The sequence below is a fragment of the Mastigoproctus giganteus genome, chromosome 1, assembly GCF_048544385.1.
Source record: "Mastigoproctus giganteus isolate SK-2022 chromosome 1, ASM4854438v1, whole genome shotgun sequence".
NCBI lineage: Eukaryota > Metazoa > Arthropoda > Arachnida > Uropygi > Thelyphonidae > Mastigoproctus > Mastigoproctus giganteus.
Genome location: NC_143575.1, coordinates 104,716,320 through 104,738,094, shown reverse-complemented (window position 1 = coordinate 104,738,094; position 21,775 = coordinate 104,716,320). Strand labels below are relative to the sequence as shown.

General features: G+C 35.5%; 1 protein-coding gene across 1 annotated transcript in view; it reads right to left on the bottom strand.

Moving 5' to 3' along the window:
• Arl5 (ADP-ribosylation factor-like 5) overlaps nucleotides 1-21,775 on the bottom strand; it is an 88,717-nt gene that overhangs the window by 20,499 nt on the left and 46,443 nt on the right. The window contains exons 4-5 of the mRNA XM_090381632.1: nucleotides 13,868-13,951; nucleotides 1,426-1,577 (exon numbers count right to left, since the gene is read on the bottom strand). Coding sequence (XP_090237758.1) covers nucleotides 1,426-1,577; nucleotides 13,868-13,951 — 236 coding nt within the window. The remainder of the gene's footprint in view (nucleotides 1-1,425; nucleotides 1,578-13,867; nucleotides 13,952-21,775) is intronic.

Genomic DNA, 21,775 nt, shown 5'->3' with positions numbered 1-21,775 from the left:
CGTGTTATATAAGTACCGTGTTGCTTGAGGATTGCCACAATTTATCAATTGTGTTATACTGAAAGCATGTTGTAGAAGTACTGTGTTATACTGGGGTTGCTTGTACTAACATGTAACAATTAATTCACACACTTATAACTATGAGTGATTGACCTGTCTGGGAAGTTTGTTTTATATATCCATCTAACATGCAGGGAGCATATGAAGGAAGAATAATCTAGAAATTGACCACCATAGCAAGATCTACAAAACTCCTGAATCCAGAACTTCTCAATTAACTGATATGAGTCATCCAACTAATACGAAAAGATAGACCAAAAACTAATACATGGAAAAATAAAATATGAAATATCTTGCAAACTGAGAGCAACTGTTGGTGAATATAACTGGCAGTTTGGGCCACTGATGATGTCTATTATCCTGCATTATTGAACAAAGCTTCAAAGTATTTAATGGGATTCTGTACTACATATTTATGCAAAAAGGCATTTTCTCCATTGTTATTAATAGTCTAAATATAGAATCAAATAAAATATCATACTGGACCTAAGAATTCACCTTTCTACTATTGAGCCCAACATCAGTGATTTATTTAGTGTCAGCAAACCAAACATGACTCTTCATATTACTATAAAGTGAGATGAATGATCAGCTGTGGCAGAATTAATTACTTTGATACTAAAATTTAATATTTGCCTTCTTTATGGCATTATTTTTAGTTTTCTTGCAAATTCAATTTTATGTTTGGATTTAAATAAAATTATTTTAAAAAACCCATACAAAATTGTATACAATTTGTCTAGCCTTATCTGATATTAACACATAATGAATAATTTATATTCATATATAAATTATGCATTACTGTGCTTTTAACAAGAATGAAAACACTGCATTTTGGGTTACATGAAATTGTAACCTCAGGTCCCCCTCACCTTACTAAAGTTAAAGAAACACTGCACCAGTTAACTGGCAGATGTACAAAACACACCTTATCCACTTCTGGAACAAGAAGTGACAGTAATGAAACAGCCTAGCTAGTGAGAGTGGCTAGCTGCTCATTAATTGACTAACAAATTTGCTTCAGTGAATGCAGCTATCAATAATCCATCTTTTTAAGTATTTATAATTCTGTTTGACTGCAGTTAGGTTTCCTTCATTTTGAATATTTTATTTTTCATTTAGATTTAGTTAAGTTAATGCCTTTTATCAGATCCTCTAGCCTCTTAACATTTAAAGTATTCTTCTGGCTGTTATTCAAATTGTTCAAATGCTTGCTGATGACTACAAAATTAAGCTTTGTTAAGATTTAAAATATAATTATAGTTTAGTATAATTAAATTTACTACATAATTGCCTTACTTTAAGTCTGCTTTCAATAAAACTAGTAATATGACAAAGCTATGATGCAAACTTCAGGAGACATACCCTTCACCAGTGAGAGCACAGCATGCCTGTATTTGCCACCGTTGTTTCTTAAGGGAAGTTAAATTTAACTGTTCAGATATTTCTGCTGATGACATGCAACCTTTTAGATCTTGTTTATTGGCAAAGATCAGCACTCCTGCCTTAGTCAGATCCTAATTCAAATAATAAAAAATAAAAAAACTGAAAAGTAAAATACAAGTTATGGTATTTTTAAAATGTTTAAAAACTAACTTTTAGTATAATGTATTAATTCTATGAGATGAAAACCATAATGGGATATAAGACAAAATTAAAACCATTTATTATATTTAAGAAAACAAGCATTTAATTAATATTTAAAAGTCAGCATTCATAAAAGGTGCAAATAATTAAATAAAAAACCCTTTATATCTAATAAAACTCAGCTTTGTAATGCATAATAGAAAATTAAATATGAATAATGAAATTGACAGTGAAAACATTAATGATAAAAAAAATCCAGAAATACCACTAAATTATGGACATTTCTTTGGTTCATCAACTAATGAAACAATTTAAATTACCGTAAGCATAAACCGTATTTTTATGCTGCAATTTTACATTTGGGATATAACCAACCTAAAACAACAAACACTTGAAGTGGTCAAATTAAAAATGACAACTACATACAAGCAAATATGACAACTACATACAAGCAAAAATGACACTACGTACAAGAAAACATGACCCTCTCTGAAATGAAGGCAAGATGCAAGGAGGGGCCCACAACGTCTTATAAATGATTACTGGAATACAAACAAATGATTACTGATTTCCTGAAATTCGCTTGCAGAAATAGAGGTTATGATTCGATTGTATAGCTTAATCACAAGACTACACTTGGAATACTATACAGGTCCAGGAAGAAGCCACACCTAAGATGTGAATGAGTTTTAATAATGGCTGAAGACAAGAAGACTTGGTAATACCAGCAAAAGGGAACCCACATGAGAAGAAACTTTGATTATGTGAACTACAGAACTTGATACTGTCAAGTCCTGTAGCCCACATAATTGAAGAAATAAAGTGGCAGAAATTCAAATTAAGGAGGAATAATTATACATTCAACTGCAAAAGCTTTTCTTCAGCCAGCAAGTTGCTGAAATCACTGGAATAAGTTGCCTCCAAAAATGGTTAAGGCATTTTTATGGCATAAAGGCAATTGAGGCCATGATGTGCTAAATCAAAAAACGTTTCAAGAGAGGAACAACACGTCAACGAGAATTAAAGTGATGCTCACGTCGGTGCAGACTTCACAGGCAGAAGAACTCCTATTGAAATATGGTCTTGTCCTTTAAGAAGTTTAAAAAATAAATTTCCATTTATATCTCTAGACCAGCGTTTCTCAAACTGTGTTCTGCGAAAAATCAAAATTAATAATTAAAAAAATAAAATAAAATAAATTTTGCATATTTGTAAGAGTATATCACTTCTGTATCATTATAATATTTAACAATTTTTTTTTGGTTATTAATATGCTGGCATAGACTAATAATCAAATAGAATGCAGAACACTTTATTTTGGCATACTTTGCATAGAATGTGTAGAACTTTGCATGTAATGTGTAGAAGTAATGACAACTATGAAAAAGTAGCAATATGGTGATCTCGTATGCCATTTGTATGCAATTTAGCCTGGAGTACATGGGTTGAAGGAGAGGAGGACGCGAACCGATATCATAACTAAACTCACTTCCTTGTATAAATTTTTTTTTTATAATTATTAGTATTTTGAAATATTATTATTAAAATATGTGATCATGGATTGGTGGTTGAAAAAAGGAACTTTAAAACGAGAAGCAAAGTACTTCTAGTAGTGCAACTGTGGTCAATGAAAACAAACACAATTTATATTGTCACACTTCAAAGTGAGAATGAACAATTACAGTCTTTTGTTCCCCAGAAATCCAAAGTGAAATAATAGGACCCAACTAATAAAAGACCAAAATGAAAGTAATTATACTTTCGTTTTGGTCTTTTATTTGAATTTATATTTTATTTGAGTTATTTGAATTTCAGCTTTACATGTGTTGGAAATAAAATGCTCCTGATGCACAGTGCACCCTATGTAATAAAATATTAGCAACACTTCTTTGGCCCTTGCCAAACTTGTGTTTCGTGAATATGTTGAGATGAAAAATGTTCCGTGACTAAAAAAGCTTGGGAAAAGCTGCTCTAGACAACCGAGACCAGAGGAGTTTACATCTTCGATGTAACTGTTTTATTGCAGCCAATTTACTAGTGCAACTGCTAACTGTGTGCTTTTAGTGACAGCATATCAGATTGATTTCACAACACATAAATTTGTATCCATGCACATTATCCCAGGACCACAGCCAGCCCCAAAGAAAAAGGGAGTATGTTCAGTCAGCTCTGCATTTGCTACAGCCAACAATAAGAATGCCAAAAATAATTGATGCGTTTGCTGTAGCAGTCAGGAAAATTTCAGCCAAGTCAGTCAGACCAGTTTGTCAGCACAAAGTCGTTACACTGTGCAAGAAATGTACAGTATACACACCACCAAGTTCAGCACCTATGTCCTTACAAGATAGGTTCTGAAACAGCTCAACATGATGCTGGAAAATTACACAACTTCTGTTGATGGCTGCTCTGAAAGTGTAAGGAGGATGCAGATTTCTCAACAATACCAGCGTTACCAATGAGGTACACTTCAGTCAGATAGGTGGCATTAACAAAAAAAAAATGCAGGTGGAGGACAATCCCAGAGAACTCCATTAAAGAGGACTTGGCCATATAAAAACACACTGTCAGAGCAGAGATCATCATTGGGCCATATTTTTTTTGATAAGGGAAACAGCCCAGTTAACTATCAACTCTGACCACTACCACTTCGTTGCTGGATCATTTTTCCCTTTCCAGAACTGCAATGGAGGAGGTTGGATGTTTTGAATGATGTACAGTACCAGCAAGGTGAAAACACAATGCAAATTCAAGAAACACTCATTTCTCAGTTTGTTCCTGTTCTTAGGCTATACTACTCTTCAAGATTTCTTCCTGCCAGACATTTTCCTAACATAGTTGGAAAAAAAAAAAAAAAAAAATGCTCTCAATGTGTTGAACTGAAAGGCAAACATCACTGAATCCATCAGTAATATTTAATCAAGACAGGCTGTTGGCATTAATGAAAAATGTACCAATGTGGTATCAACAATACATGAATTCTAATGGTGCATCCCTCAAAAATGTGAGTTTTACGAAACATTCTGTATTGTCAGAATATATTCTCAAACTCCTGTGCCATACATAGCAATGAAACAGGGCAGTAAGAAATACGTCAGATATAAATGCTCCATGACATATTATTAATAGGTTGTAAGGAGGGGATACTTTCTTTTATGAATTAAGACAATTCATTGTACAAGAAAACGTGTTGAATAAACTAAGTAAAGAGAACTAATTTTTAACCTTATAGCCACAGTGCAATTAAGAACAAAACAATGCTTACATGAATTGGTTTTATGTATATTTTTATTTTTAGTGCATTATTGAGTCCAGTAATATCTAAATTAAGAAAAGTGATGTTATGTTCAAACTCTTGTGCATACTTCTATCTGAGATTCGACATATTAATTTATTTAACAAAAGAATAATTTCTGTGGGCTTTTTATAAACAGCAGTGCACCAACAAAATGAATATACAATTTAACAGCAGAAGGAACCAAGTTTAAAATGTTATTAAATTAATAATTTCTATTGGATTCAGTATAGCATGCTTGTTCTTGTTTAGGGTTCAGTAATTTTCAGCAAGATGTGTAAGATATGACTTTTTTTCTTTTTTAAATAAAGTCTGTTGTTTTCTATTCATTAAAAAAATATATAATAAATAAATAATAAACTCGTTTCTCTCCTGAAAGAAGTTATATGGAGCAGGTGTGAAGTAGGTTTTTCTCCCTTCTTTTCCAATTAATGATAGAGATCAAATGTCTACAACAAGGAATATTAAAATTAACACTGGTACCACTCTAATATAAAGATTTTAACTTTTAAATGTAATTATTTCCTTTCTGGCTTACTTTATAAGGTGCAATAATCCCAGAAAAACACCAGACCAAAGTTATGAAGGATAAAAAAGACATTAGGGTAATTGTAGACCGACACAAAGCTGTCCGAGCAGTGCAAACATGCTGCTATAATGGCTCATGGGACTGTCAATGATATACAGGAACTTTGCCAGCATGGACAAATAAGTGATTATTCCATTGTGCAAGACAATTGTTAGGGCCGCATCTTGACTACTGCAAAGAGGTCTCAAAGCCTAATTTTAAAAAGGATGTTGATCTCTTGGAAAGGGTAGAGAGAAGAGCAACCAGATTAGTCAAGAACATTATGGAGCACAGTTATTACTACAAACGACTTTTCCTGAAAATTGCAGTGAGATCTAATGAGGAGCACTTAAGGGTTTAAACAGGTCAAGTAAACTTAATGATGATGGCATTCTTACCCTTTTGGGACAAACTCAAATTGAAAAAGGACAGCTGCAAGATCAATGTGCAAAAATCTGCTTTCAGCCAGAGAGTAATTGACTGTTGGAATAAACTGCCATTTAGTGATGTGGAAATTGGTAGTTTAAATTTAAGGAAGAACTAGACATACAGAATTAGACAAATAGTGTTTTGTTTTTTTTTTTGATTGATGCTGTATAAGCTTGCTTCCTAGTATCATTTGCACCACCACCACTACTAACAACAATAATAACAATATAAGTGCTTATTAGTCTTCACCATGTCCATCTGTCCGCACGCAGTAGCAAACTCACTGGTCTCACAATGAAATCTCCCATTACAATTTTATAGTGGTAGTCATCCTACTTATAAAGGCATAATCCATCTTCATAAAATTCTTCAACTTCATCATCACTATGGCTACTTGTAGAAGCATAATTTTGAATAATTTGAAGAGAATAGCAACTATTTAGCTTAATAGCACAGCAAGCAATTCTTTCGGTAACACTTTCTACTTTTATGGTTGAATCAGTTAGCCTTTTGTTGATCGGGAATGCAATTCCACCACACTGTCCATTGTTTGTTCCTTTATAGTACAGCCAATGTCCATCTTCTAGTTTGACCAAATCTTCACCTTTTCTTCTAATCTCACATAAACCAATGATGTCCCAATTGATATTTTACAGTTCTTGTAATAATTCTTCTAGGTGTGAGTCTGTACTCATAGACCGAACATTATGATTTCCAATGTCCAAAGGCAGCCTGATCGAGCCCTGCGATTCTTAGCACCCCCCCCCCTGCCAATTGAGCTGGTCTTCCTGCTACCATAGGTGGCAGCTCGCAGACCTCTAGGAAACGAGGGCCATTTATTTTGTTGTGAAGCCATGTTGGGGAAATGGACCATAGTCTGCCACTTCTTCACTCATTTAATTAAAAAAAAGTATTAGAAGTTTAGTTATAGTGTGCATATTTGGTATTGCTAACTACACAAAGCAGATATACACTGGTGTTCAAAGAAAGTGCATCACCCCTTAAATTTGCAATTGTCATCCAAATAATGTAAGTATATGGCAATATTTCTTACAGATAGCATCAAATAAGATTGACACGTGTAGGTAATGACATAATATTGCATCAGCTGTTACTTTCAACTATATAAGCACGCTCTGCAAGGGTTGCAGTCATTCCTTGCTTGCATCAGGATGGCGAGTTACGTGCAGTTGACGCCACGAAGAAAGAATGCTATTGTTGCTTTACATTAGGAAAGATGTTCTTCCTGTCATGTTGTTAGAGTGTCTTGTAATCAGTCAACAGTGAGATTTCTTTCCAAACTCAAGAATGCTGGTTCTGCTGAATGGAAAAAAAGGAACTGGTTGCAACCGAGTCTCTATGCCAAAACAGAACCACGTTTTGAACCGCTTATGCCTTAAAAACCGTAAAGCTTCTTCGTCTGAGCTGAAAATGGGGAGAACATACAGGAGTGGTGCAAGTACAGCAACAATCAGAAGATGCCTCATCAAAAATGGACTTGTAGTCCGCTGTCCAAAGAAGAAGCCCCTCCTCACACAAAAAATGAAAAAGGCCCAATTAATTTGGTGTAAGAAGCATGTCAAATGGACCCCCGGTAAGTGGAATCAGTTATTTTCTCAGATGAGAAGAAATTCAACCTGAATGGCTCTGATGGGAGACAAACGATTTGCCGTAGACATGGTGAAGAATACCATCCAGACTGTATGGTATCTACAGTGAAATTCCCTACCAGCCAAATGATATGGGGGGGGTGCATTTCGTATTACAGAGTAGGTCACCTGCAGTTTATAAAAGGTTCCGTAAATGCCAATGGATATCCAGCTATATTGGAAGGCAAATTGCTGCCAACCTTTAAAGACCATTTCAACCTGCCAAGTAATTGCATCTTTCAGGACTACTATGCACCTTGTCATCAAGTGAAAAGTGTAAGTAGGCACTTCTGTAGTTACTTTAGCTGCAGCAGCAGGTTCGAGAGGCAACTAGAGAGGGTAATACTCTTGATCTGGTTATCAGCAGTGATCATTCGTATATTAAGAATTTGTAGATAAAGAAACCACTAGGTGGCAGTGGTCACAGTGTACTGATGTGGGATTTACTTAAAGATATAATTACCATCGGGGGTAAAGGAAAGGGTTTTAGCTTCCGTAAAGGTGACTACAGTGCTCCCAGACAGTTTTTAAATTCTGTACAGTGGGACCAACTGATGAAGTTACTAATAGCAAATTCAAAATGGGAAGCATTCAAGGAATTAATCGTGGAAGCTACTAGACATTTCACACCAATTAAGAAATGTTGTTCAAGGTTTAGGCCTAAATGGTTGTCAAATGAATTAATGAGATTCATGGCAGAGAAGAAAAATGCATGGGATGCATATAAATTATCAGGCGACACAGGAGCCTAGGGCAGACATAAGTCTGTAATCAAGTCACAAAGGAGATTAGGCAAGCGAAGGCAGATTACAAGAAATCTTTGGCAAAGAATGTAAGAAAAACAGCAAGGATTTCTTTACTTATATAAACTCTAAAAGATTTTGTATATTTATTAAAAGAAAGGGGATGAATCAGGTTGGTCCACTTGATATCGATTGCTTGACTGTTGATGATCCTGCTCAGATAGCTAACAAACTGAATGAGTATTTTGCATCTACATTCACACATGAGAAGTTATTAAGGAAGGAAAATGCCAGAAGGTTATCAAACTGTAGCAAGATGTTTAATGATTTTGAAATAACTGAGAGCAAAGTGGAGGAGAAATTGAAGTTAAACATAAGAAAGGCAGCTGGGGTGGATGGGATCTATCCAGTCATATTAAAGGAGGCGGCAAAGGAACCAAGCAAATGCTTAACCATAATTATGAGAGCATCCTTGGACTGAGGGGAGATCCCCACAGACTGGATATGTGCCAATGTATCGCCAATTCACAAAGGGGATCAAAGGGTGACACGAGTAATTACGGAACAGTTAGTTTAACTTCTATTAGGATAAAATAATGGAGTCACTGGTTAAAGATGCATTATAGGTTATGAGCTGGTCATCTAGACAAAACTGCAGCAATAATTCAGACACAGCATGGGTTTGTTAAGGGAAAGTCTTGTCTGACAAATTTAATTGGATACTATGATGTGGTTACAAAGGAACTGGATGCAAAAAAAGAAAGTTGATATCATATACAGGCATACCTCGATTAACGAATAGGATGCGTTCCACGAAATTACTTCGTTAAGCGAAACTTCGTTTTCAGAGGTAAAAATACTATGGCCAGAATAGGGATACGTTCCTACGTAAAGAAAATGAAAAGCTTTTTTTCGAACAAAGAAAAGTTTTATTAAATAAACAGTCAACTTACATACAAAGTGAAATCACATTTTAAAATATGAGGTTAAAGTTGATTGTTTATGCTTTTTTTCCTCTTTCATTTAACAATTGCCTATACGGAGTTATTGCATTTAACACTGATCGCTTAACTATAACACTTCTTCCTAAATCGGGATCATTTTCACTAAAAAAATTTAAAACGTTTTCAATGTCATTTAAGCACCTTTTTAAATCTTTGGTTGTTAACACTTTTTCGGCAGGAACTTCTTTAACTTCGCCTTCATTATCTTTGTCTTCGTTGCTAACAAGGTTTTCTAAATCTTCCACTGAAAAACCATCATCTTCTGCATTCAATAAATTTCTAACATCCTCTTCATCGACATTTTCGAAACCTATTGATTGAGCCATCTGGATAACTTCATTTCTAATTTCTTGGATGTTATTTTCTTCTTCTAGTACAACTTCTGGCCATATTTTGCGCCAAACTCCATTTAAGCATTTCTTAGTGACTTCTTTCCAAGAACTATCAATGTTTTCAATTGCGTTTTTAATGGTGTAGTTTTTCCAAAAAGTTTTAACTGTCATTTCCACTTTATCCTCTAGTTCAGTTAAATTTCTTAAAGTTCGACGCAGATAATAAGCTTTAAATGATGCTATTACTCCCTGATCCAATGGTTGAATCAGGGAAGTTGTGTTTGCTGGAAGAAACACAACTTTGACAGGAATGCATGTGTCCAACGTGTTAAGATCAGTAGGATGTCCCGGAGCATTGTCTAACAACAAAAGAGCTTTTTCTTCAAAGTTGTTTTTTTGACAATACCGTTTTACTCCAGGACAAAAGTGGTTAACAAACCAATCAGTAAATAACTCCTTGGTAACCCACGCTTTTCTATTTGCTTTCCATATTACAGGTAAATTCATTTTTATGTTACCTTTTAACGCCCTCGGATTTTCTGAATGGTAAACTAATAGCAATTTTAATTTATAATCACCAGAGGCATTTGATCCAAAGAGTAACGTTAAACGGTCTTTGGCTGCTTTAAACCCAGCAGCTGATTTTTCTTCAATAAAAATGAAGCTTTTTGTTGGTAGCCGTTTCCAGAACAAACCGCTTTCGTCAACATTGAACACCAAATTTGGTGGAAAATTTTCACGTTCAATTATTTCCTTTAGTTTTTCTGGAAACTTATTTGCAGCTTCAACATCTGCACTTGCAGCTTCTCCTGTTAATTTTACACTATGAATCCTGGCCCGTTTTTTAAATTTCTCGAACCAACCACGAGAAGCCCCAAAGGTTTCCGTAATTTCTTCAGTTTGTTTAGATTTCAGGTGATTAAACAAAAATAATGCTTTTTCTTGAATCACCATTTGACTTAAAGGCATATGACGTTGTGACATATCATCTATCCACAAACTTAACATTTTCTAAATTTTTTCTAAAATTGGATTCCTTAAGCGAGTTAATTTTGCCGCTGTAACATCTGTACAATTCTGAGCAGACTGTTTTATTTTTTCTGATTGACTTAGTATGGTTGTTAAAGTTGATTGCGCTAATCCTAAAGAATGTGCCACATCGGATTTTCTTTCGCCGCTTTTAACAAGTCGTACGATATTTAGTTTAGTTTCCAAAGAAATTGCTTTTCTTTTCTTTTCTTTGATTCTGACATTTTAATTAACTAAAACAAAAATATTTCTATTAAAATTTACAAAATCTACGTTATGTAATGCTATAAAGAACCTACGTCGATTATTGCAATGCGCCACACTGAAACAACGTCAATCATGTAAACAACAACTAAATTACGCGATTGACGCGCAAAACTGTTATAACAGACATGCCCGCAGCTCGGGAATACGTAACGAGTCGCCGTCAGTCACCAATCGGATGATTGTCGGGCGTTGGCCTTAAATTGGAATATTTTTTTATGTTAAATGGGGCTTGAAATTGCGGACTTCGTTATATCGAGGCTTCGTTATCAGAGGTAACGTTAACCGAGGTATGCCTGTACTTGGATTTCAGGAAAGTTTTTGACACTGTTGTGCACGGAAAACTACTGTACAAATTGGAGCAAAATGGCATTAAGGGTAAGTTGCTACAATGGATAAAAGGGTGGTTGAGTGGGAGAAGACAGAGGGAGGTAATCAATGGGCGCTGCTCTTCGTGGACTAATATTATTAGTGGAGTTCCACAGTGTTCTGTGTTGGGCCCACTGTTGTTCTGTATATTTATCAATGATATTGATGAAGGTATATCAGGCTTAGTGTCAAAGTTTGCAGATGATACAAAGGGTGGCAGGTTGTTAATGACAGTAATGGCAGTGTGCTACTGCAACAGGATCTAGAAAATTTGGGCAGCTGGGCTGAGAAGTGGAAACTGAAGTTTAACATTGACAAATGCAAAGTACTGTATATGGGTAGAATAACCCCAGAGGAACGTACCAACTGTGTGGTACTACACTTAGGGTGGTAGAAAATGAAAAAGCCCTGGGAGTAATTGTGCAGTCAGATATGAAGTTTTCTGAGCAATTCACACAGGCTGCAAGAGGTCATGGGGTTTTGTCAATGATATACAGGAATTTTGCTAGAAGGGAAAAGTAGGTGATTATCCCTTTGTATAAGGCAATGGTCAGGCCACACCTTGAGTACTGTGTACAGGTCTGGAGGTCTCATTTTAGGAAGGATGTAGATTTGCTTGAGCATGTACAGAGAAGGGCAACAAGATTGGTGAGGGGAATGAAGGGAACCTCTTACCAAGAGAGGCTTAAGTTCTGCAAACTGCAGCGGCTGAAGACTAGGCACCTGCAAGGGGATCTGATTCAGGTGTATAAGGCCTTGAATGGGTTGAGCATGTTGAATTCTGGTGGGATCCTTCCACTCACTCAGATTATGAACCTAAGGGGACATAAATTCAAATTGAGGAAAGACAGTTGTAGAATAGATGTGCGGAAATTTGCCTTCAGCCAGCAGGTGGTTAATTGCTGGAACAAACTTCCATCTGTCATTGTGGAAGTTGATAGCTTAAATAAATTTAAGGAGGAATTGGACAAACATTTAGAGGAAATGGTTGCGTGAATTTTTTTGGCTGATGCTACATAAGCTCATACACTTGCTTTCTTGCATCACAAGCCTCTATTATTATTACTACTGTTACTATTTCTGCATTAGAGGTACAACAGTAATGTGTTTACATTTGTTACAGGTGAAAAAATAGTTGGAAGAATGTCCATTACAACCTTTAGCTGGCAAGGAAACAGCCCGGACCTGAATCATATAGAGAACTGTTGGCATCGTATGGAATCTGCAGTTGCCAGAAAGAAATCAAAGACCCTTCGTGAACTTCAGGAAGCCATAATTCATGTTTGAAACCATGAACTATCAGTTGGTTATCTTCAGAAATTGATACTGACAATGCCTCGACGGTGTGCTGCTTGTCATCAGGGCCAGAGGCGGTTCAACTAAATACTAGTTTGCACCTGGTGAACTTTTCATTTTGTTTTCCATTTAATATGATAAACTGAAGCAAATTGAGGGCTTATGATAACATTTCAGCTATAATTGTTGTGTTTACCCAAACTGCTGTATAAAGGTTGCAAATGCTCATTTTGGAATATTTTGAGAGCAGCAGTCAAATATTACTTAGCTTTGCCTTAACTATTAATAAATATCTTTTGTTTATATTTCTATTTGTAATGCTAGTCATTGATGACATCACGAAAAAGGTTAGAAATGTGAAATTCCTAGGTGATGCACTTTCTTTGAACACCAGTGTATAAGGTGTAAGGCAATTAATCTTTATGAATTAATCACTTCATTTAGAAAATAAATGAAGTAATCAATTCACGGGTGAGTGAACTGATCAACAACTATAACAAGTTTTACTTTCAGAGAACCTTACTCAAATTTCTCAAGCGAGAGGATATACTCACTCAGGTTTCTTCTAATGAAATTTTTAAAACTGTTGAGATAAAACTGAGGTGTAGCTTCCAGACATGAATAAAATATTCCAGATCTGTATTCAAGCCACATCTTGAATACAGATCTGGAAGCCTAATTTTACAAAGGAATCAAAATCAAAGGAATTGAAATGAAACACTATCAGCACAAAATTAATGAAAAAAATATGCTAAATGTTTTCATAGATTAGGTCTTGCCCTTAAATACATAATCTTTTTACTTTGCCAATTTATGAATTTGTTTAAATTTGTTAAAAATTTAATAACCTATACTCATTTAAGAAAACAACTATTAGAAGTTTAGTTATATCCTGCATATTTGGTATTAATAAAAAGCAGATATACCTTTATATATCTGCTTACAATATCAATACAAAATTAATGAAAGAAACATGCTGAATATTTTTATGGATTGGCCCTTGTACATAAACATTACCTTATTACTTTGCCCAATTTAAGAATTTTATTTAAATTTTATAAAATTCAGTGCATCCCCTTTAAGTATATAACCATTTACTATTCTATCAATGTAAATATCAATGTAAGTTTAACATTGTGAATCGATAGAAATTAACCATCCTTGGACTGCACAAAAAAAAGGTTAAGTTTGCATGTGATCTATAAGCAGCAAATCTGACACTCCTGAACTATAAAACTAACATACCTCATGTGCTAACATCTTCCACAGTTCTTCTTTTGTTATAGGGAGTCTTTCTCTATCTGTACTGTCAATAACTACAATAAGAAACTAGGAGAACAATAATTTTAATGTATTATATCTGCATAAAATTAACCATAAAACTGATATTTATTTATCTACATATTTTAAAAATAAGTAATTTTAATTTTTTTTTCACCTGAAAATTTAAACCAATGAACATTCATTGCAGTCTCCTGCAATGAGTGTGCTTTGAAAAGCTAAGTAATGTTTAGCTTTTCAAATAATAACAAACTGAACATGTTTTGATTTTTACGGAGATTTAAAAAAAAACCTATGCATCCAGATACTATAACTTAAGAATGCTCTTTAAAAGTGAGCCTTGTACAGTGAAAAAAAAAAAAAGGAATATTTATCATCAACAACACTCAGAATTTGTCCTTAAGCAAGTTAAAAGTAAAAGAAAAAATTAACCAAATACCAAGTTTTTCAAGAGGAAACAATTTTGCCTTCAGTTCATTTGCTGCCCACAAAAAATGGACAAAGATCACTGAGGGAAAAAACCTTTTCCTTGAACAAATGGGTCATTATTCAGTTGCAGCAGATTTATTGACGAATATCCTTGTGAATTAATCACTTCATTTATAAAATAAATGAAGTGATCAATTCACAGGTGAGTGAATTGATCAACAACTATAACAAGTTTTACTTGTTATAGTTATACTTTCAGAGAACCTTACTCAAATTTCTCAAGCGAGAGTATAAACTCATTCAGGTTTCTTCTAATAAAATTTTTAAAACCGTTGAGATAAAACTGAGGTGTGACTTCCAGACATGAAATATTCCAAATGCATTCTTCCCATAATCAATGGAAAGTGAATAATGACAACCTTGGAAAAAGTTCTAACAGTAATAAATACAATGCAAAGAAAATAAATTTATAGAATGGCAACTGCTCTAGTTTACTTTGCTGCCAATATTCTAGAAATACAAATCAAAACACCACCCTCCTTGCCAATAAATCAGTAAAGGCTGCCTTCTCTCAATCACAGTTATTAAATACTGATAAGAAACAAATATGGAGACACATTACAAATCATCATATAAGTATCAACTTAATGTGACAAAGAATTAATCAGGAACACAGCACTAATGGCTTCATACCACAAATGTTTATATACATAAAAAAAAAAAAAAGTTTCATTAGTTGCATAGTGCATAGGTTTACACAATTTACCCCCCTTATTTCATATAGTTCTCCAAAATATCTTATATGTATAGTCACCTATCACAGCACCTCACTGTTTTTACCTCTTCTCCATTGATATGTCCCAGTGGAATTTCTTTCTGTCCTCTTAAGTGACATTGGCCAGATTTGGTCTGAAAATTTCCTGAAAAACTGGAGTGATTGACATTCTGCATCCCATTTTCCCATAAATTTTGAACAACTTGTCAAGTAGTTCTTTGTAATTCTTTTCTTTTCACTCTTACTGTTGGGCACCCATCGTTCTTTTCTACATTTATCAATGACTGATGAAGGCATATCAGGTTTAATGTCCAAGTTTGCAGGGTGGTTAATGAGAGGAATGATGGTATGCTACTGCAACAGGATCTAGAAAAGTCATGCAGACAGGCTGAGAAATGGCAATTGAAGTTTAACACTGACAAATGCAAAGTACTCCATATGGGTAGTAGTAACCCCAGAGTAATGTACCAACTGCATGATACTACACTCGTGGTAGTGAAAAAAGGAAAAAGATCTGAGTGTAACTGTGCAGTCAGATACGTTCTCTGATCAATGCAGACAGGCCACCATGATAGCTCATGGGGTCTTGTCAATGATATACATGAAATTTGCTACTGGCAGGGATAAGTAGGTGATTAGCCCAATGTATAGGAGAATGGTCAGGCCACATCTTGAGTACTACATACAGGTCTTGAAGCCTCATTTTAGGAAGGATGTAGTGCTATTGGAACAAGTACAGAGAATGGCAACGAGATAGGTGAGGAAACAAAGGGGGACTCTTACAGAGAAAGGCTTCAGTTTTGCAAATTCCAGAATCTGGAGACTAAGTGCCTGTAAGGTGATCTGATTGAGATGTTTAAGGCTTTGGAATGGATTAAGCAAGCCCAATGCTGATGGAATTCTTCTTCTTGCTTAGACTACACTCATGAGAGGGCACAAATTCAAATGAGGAAGGATGGTTGCAGAATACATGTCCAAAATTTGTCTTTAGCCAGCAGGTGGTTGATTGCTGGAACAAATTTCCATCTGTTGCTGTAGAAGTTGATGGCTTCAATAAATTCAAGGAAAACGTAGAGAAACTATTAGAGGGAATGAAAAGGTGAAATGGGAAGTTTTTTTCTATTCTCTTCTGTGGTGCCTATCTTTGCATTGCTCTCCCAGAGGCATAGAAACCAAGAGAACTTAGTAAAGTCACCGGGCAAAACATAAAAGAACACCAGCTTATTGAAGCTCCCACAGATATTCCAATTAAACTGTCACATTTGCCTTCTCTAACACATGCTTCACATTTCCAGCAAAGTCTTCTTTAATATAAACAGAATGCATAACAAGAATCGACAGGGGATATACTTCTATTGTGAAGCAACAAAGCTTTTGAACATTTACATTTTAACTGTCAATGAAGACACAAATTTTCTGGATTGTGACTAATATCAGCTTCACCATAAAAACCAAATCAAATCAAAACAACAGCACAGGGGTTCTGCAACAGCATAAAAACATGCAATAAGTAGCATGTATTTTTTCTGTATGTGGAAGTGTTTCAGCTGGGATCCCTTTTAAACAAGATGTCAGGAGTTCTGCTCTGGATTTGGTTAGATGCAAGTCCTTTAGCTAAATAAACTTATAAAGTGTGATCTCAGTTATCCTGTTTACCAGATTATTCATCACTCAAAGTCTGAAGACTCATCTCTGAATGGCATATTAGAATTGGCAATTCTGCATTGTGTAGCATCAAAGAGCGATAGAGATATGGTACAGCTTTCTGATCAGCAAACTTTTTAATTTTCTGAGAGATCCGCCATACAAAAGCAGCAGTCAGCATGATGGTTTTTGGGCCCTCCATGTTCAAGGTATAGAAAAAGGCATACACTTTTAACTATCATGAAATTATCCTCTAATGTTGACCTACAACCACCAGAGCAGAGTGCCCAAAACTGCTCTGATCACCAATAAGTATGCTTCAGACCTATATAATCCATGGGATAGCAATACAAGTCTGGAGATACAAGTCTACAATAATGGTACACCTTCATAGCAAACTGTGGAAAAAAAAAACCCTTATGTGAATACTACACAGACTCACATCATAGTACCGGTATACCTTTATTTAATACATATAAATGTCACTAAAGTATAAACACTTCAATATCAGAAATACTCAAATGTAAACTTTTTTTTTCTTTTTTTTTTCCTCAGAATTATTGACTGTCGTGCTGAATAATATCATTTATTTTATCACATATATATACTAAGTTTAATTTAATTATAACAGCAATTGATATATGCTCTTTAATGCACTTAGAATAACAGTAAATACATGGTAAATAACACTAGCCAACACGATTTTTATCTCCAAAAACTTAAATGCTGTTTTTAACCAATTTTTATGCATAGATTTTGAAAATCAACATGATAGTTTCACGTCATATCACAGTTATTAAATATAGAGGGAGTTCAGTTTTATCAAAATATGCCAATTTCGCATAATCTAGCCAGTAATAACATACTGAGTTATTTTAACAGATATAAGCTAAATTCTCTTAATTTTTGCAATTAGTCCTGGCCTCGGTTTTCTTGTGATAAACATAATCAGATTTCTACCTATGGTTCTTAGGTTCAAATTTCAATGCAACAATTTACAATTTGAAGAGAGCACACAGCATTTTTGGTGAGGATTTTTGTAGGCTGTGCCAAGGTTTTCCAAGTATTAACTGATCGTGACACGTTTTCTGGGTAGTAAATCTATCTTCCAAACATAAATAGCCCCTCAGGAGTAGGAGGGTGTGGCCTGCATCCTTGTGGTAGCAGTAAAATAATTTACAGCTCTACATGCCGATTCACAAATATTTTTCCATTCAGTGTTTTCACACGAGTAAAACTAGTAAGTTGCCACGTCTGTGTACTGTGTAGTGGTAAAAATTGAATCTGTGTTGTTTTTATATTGTAGTGTTCAAAACTGAATTTATGTTTTCAGAAATTCATTTAGTGCTACAATGAATAAGCAGACACATTAGAAGTGTATCAATCATCCAGGCAATTTTTGATGTCTGTGGATGGTTTACCGAAAAAGACTCAAAAGAAAAATATATATGACGTTACAAAACTTTTGTATTCTTTTTATTTCGGATGTAAAATTAGTGATCAAGATAAACCTCACAAGTGTTGCATTACCTGTACAATAAGCCTTAGGAAGTGGTTACATGGCAAACTCAAAAAGTTACATTTTGCAGTCCCTATGGTTTGGCGAGAACCACCTTTGGCAATCATTTAAGGCAGTATTACATGATTTTTTGGGTAATAGGAAAGAAGAAACTATGAAATGTTGGTGTCTAATTTACTCGAGTAACACAAAAACACGGGCCGTTGAATGTCGTTGAAAATTCATTTTCTTCATTCCCATCTCGAATTTTCCACAAAAAAATTTGGGAGATGTGAATGATGAACATCATCATCATCAGCCATTTTCAATCCACTGCAGGATGAAGGCCTCTCCAGCAACTTTCTAGTTCCTTCTGTTTTGAATGGAAGGAACTTCCATTCAAAACAGAAGGAACAGAAGTAAATGGAAGTTCCTTCCATTTACTACCCACAAACTCATGAATTTCATCTATCCATATCCGCCTTTGTCTTCCAGGTTTTCTTCTAGCTCCTCTTGGGTACCATTCTGTTATTTTCTTAGTCCATCCTGCCCGACCATTTTAGTTCTTTAGTTTTGATAAGAATGTTTTACTTGAGTTTGCTGCCTAATTCACATGTTTCTCTTCTTATCTAACAGTCTGATTCCCAATATAATTCGTTCCATTCTTCGCTGTGTAGTTCTCAGCTTCTCTTCCATCCTTTTGGTGAGTGCCCAAGTTTCACTTCCATAAGTTATGGTGGAGAGTATACATTGGTTCATTATTTTACGTTTCAGACAAACTGGGATATTGCTCTTCAGTATGTGACTATATTTCCTGAATGCTATCCATCCAAAATATATTCTTCTCTTGACTTCCAGCCATTTATTGATAAATGGCCGGAAGCCAAGCTAATACAACTAATAACTTGTCCCAGATAAGTATATGACTCCACCTTTTCAATTACTGCTCCTTCAATCATTATTTCCCTTTCTGTGGCACACTTGTTCATCATTACTTTTGTTTTAGCCATATTCATCCTTAGTCCAAAATCCTTACTAAATGTGCATAACTGATTAAGATTTTCTTCTAATTCTTTGGGATCGTGGCTTATGACCACAATGTCATCTGCAAATCGTAAATGGTTTAGGTACTCTCCGTTCACATTGACTCATTTCTGCGACCAGTCTAATCTTCTGAAAGCTTCCTCAAGGGCAGCAGTAAACAGCTTCGGTGATATTGTGTCTCCTTGTTGAACTCCTTTCTCGATTTAAAATTTCCTACCTGTCTTTGTCTAGTCTAATAAAGGTGGTAGCATTCTCACATATTTTCTTCAAAATCATAATGTGGGGTATCTATGCCTCGTCTTTCCAGTGCCCGAAACATTGCCTTATGCTGTATGGAGTCAAATGCCATTTCATAATCCACAAATGCCAGGCATAATGGTGTTTTTATATTCATTTGCTTTCTCCATTAGCTATGATATATTATGTGAAGGTGATCCATAGTTGAGAATCCTGTCCTAAAGCCAGCTTGCTCTTTCGATTGATTCTCATCAAGTATTCTTTCTAATCTGTAAGTAATGACCCTTGTGAACAACTTGTAGATGTGGGATAACAAGCTAATTGGTCTATAATTTCCAATTTCTGATTTATTTCCTTTCTTATGCAGCAAAACTATGATTGCATTATTCCACTGCTTAGGCATCACACCTTTTCTAATGCACTTTGTGAAGAGCCTTGCCAGTTTTTGTGTTGTCTCTTCCTCCCAATTTTAACAACTCTACAGTAACTTCATCTTCCCCCGGGGCTTTCTGATTCTTCATTTTCTTCAATGCATGTTCTACCTCATCAGGAAGAATATCGGGTATGTTGTATGTGTTGCTAATTTGCAATCTATCTCCCCCCCCCCCCCGCCGCTGGCATCATTCCCTCACTCCTTGTATAATTCTCTATAGTAGTCTTCTGCTTGAATTATGCCTTCTCTGCTGTTTATAAGTACACCATCACTATTCTTCAGTTTCAGTATCATTTGTCTTTCTGTATTATTGCTCATGGCTGCTGATTTTAGCATTAGCATTAGTAGAGGCATTTGATGCAAGAAAGCAAGCTTATGCAGCATCAGCCAAAAAAAAAAACCCACTTCCACTTCACCCCTCTGTTCTTTCAAAATACCAGTCCAGCTGAGCCTTAAACTTATTTAGGCTATCAACCTCCACCACAAGGGATGGCAGTCTGTTCCACCAACCAACCACCCGCTGGCTAAAGGCAAATTTCCGCACGTCTATCCTACATCTGTCTTTCCTCAATTTGAATTTATGCCCTCTCAGGTGATTTTTCTGAGCTAGAGGAAGAATCCCATCAGCATTGAGCATGCTTAAACCATTCAAGGCTTTATACACCTCTATCAGATCACCTCGCTGGTGCCTAGTCTCCAGACACTGTAATTTGCAAAACTTAAGCCTTTCTTCGTAAGAGCACCCCTTTGTTCCATTCACTAATCTTGTTGCCCTTCTCTGTACTCGTTCCAGCAGCTCTACATCCTTCTTGAAATGAGGCCTCCAGACCTGTATACAGTACTCTAGGTGTGGCCTGACCATTGCCTTATACAATGGAATAATCACCTCCTTATCCCTGCTGGAAAAATTCCTGTATATCATTGACAATACTCCATGAGCTACTCTTGCAGCCCGTCTGCACTGCTCAGAGAACTTCATATCTGCCTGCACAATCACCCCCAAGTCCCTTTCATTCTCTACCACTGTCAGTGTAGTACCACAGAGTTGATACGTTGCTCTGGGGTTGCTTTTTCCCATGTGTAGTACTTTACATTTGTCAATGTTAAACTTCATTTGCCACCTCTCAGCCCATCTGCTCAACCTTTCCAGATCCTGTTGCAGCAGCATAGTGTCAGTAGTGTCCTTGACAACCCTGCCAACCTTTGTATCATCTGCAAACTTGGACATTAAGCTTGATATACCATCATCAATATCATTTATAAATACAGAAAACAATAATGGACCCAACACTGAGCCCTGAGGGACTCCACTAATAACATTAGTCCACGATGAGCAGTGTCCATTGATTACCACTCTCTGTCTTCTCCCCCTCAACCACCCCTTTATCCATAGCAGCAATTTGCCTCCAATGTCACACTGCTCCAATTTGTGTAGCAGTCTTCCATGTGCAATCCTTTGTTTTCCTTATTTCTGATTTCTGATTTATATTTCTGATATATTTCTGATTTAAATCCTTTGTTTTCCCTTAATGCTTGTTCTATTTTTCTTGTGTTAAATCTTCTTATGTCCTCTCTGAGTCTCTTTCTAATGGCTTTGTATAACTCAGTATACTCAATTTTCTCCTTGTCAGTGTTTATCTTGCTCTTCATTTCTTGCCTTCGGATCATCATAACAAGTGTTTCTTGACTAATTTTTCTTCTTTGGATTTCTTTTTCCCTATAGGTTTCTTGGGCTTTATCACTTTCAGAAAGTTGTAATATTCCTTGTCAATATCTTGGTGCTGAGCAGTCTGCAGAAGCTCAAACTTGTTC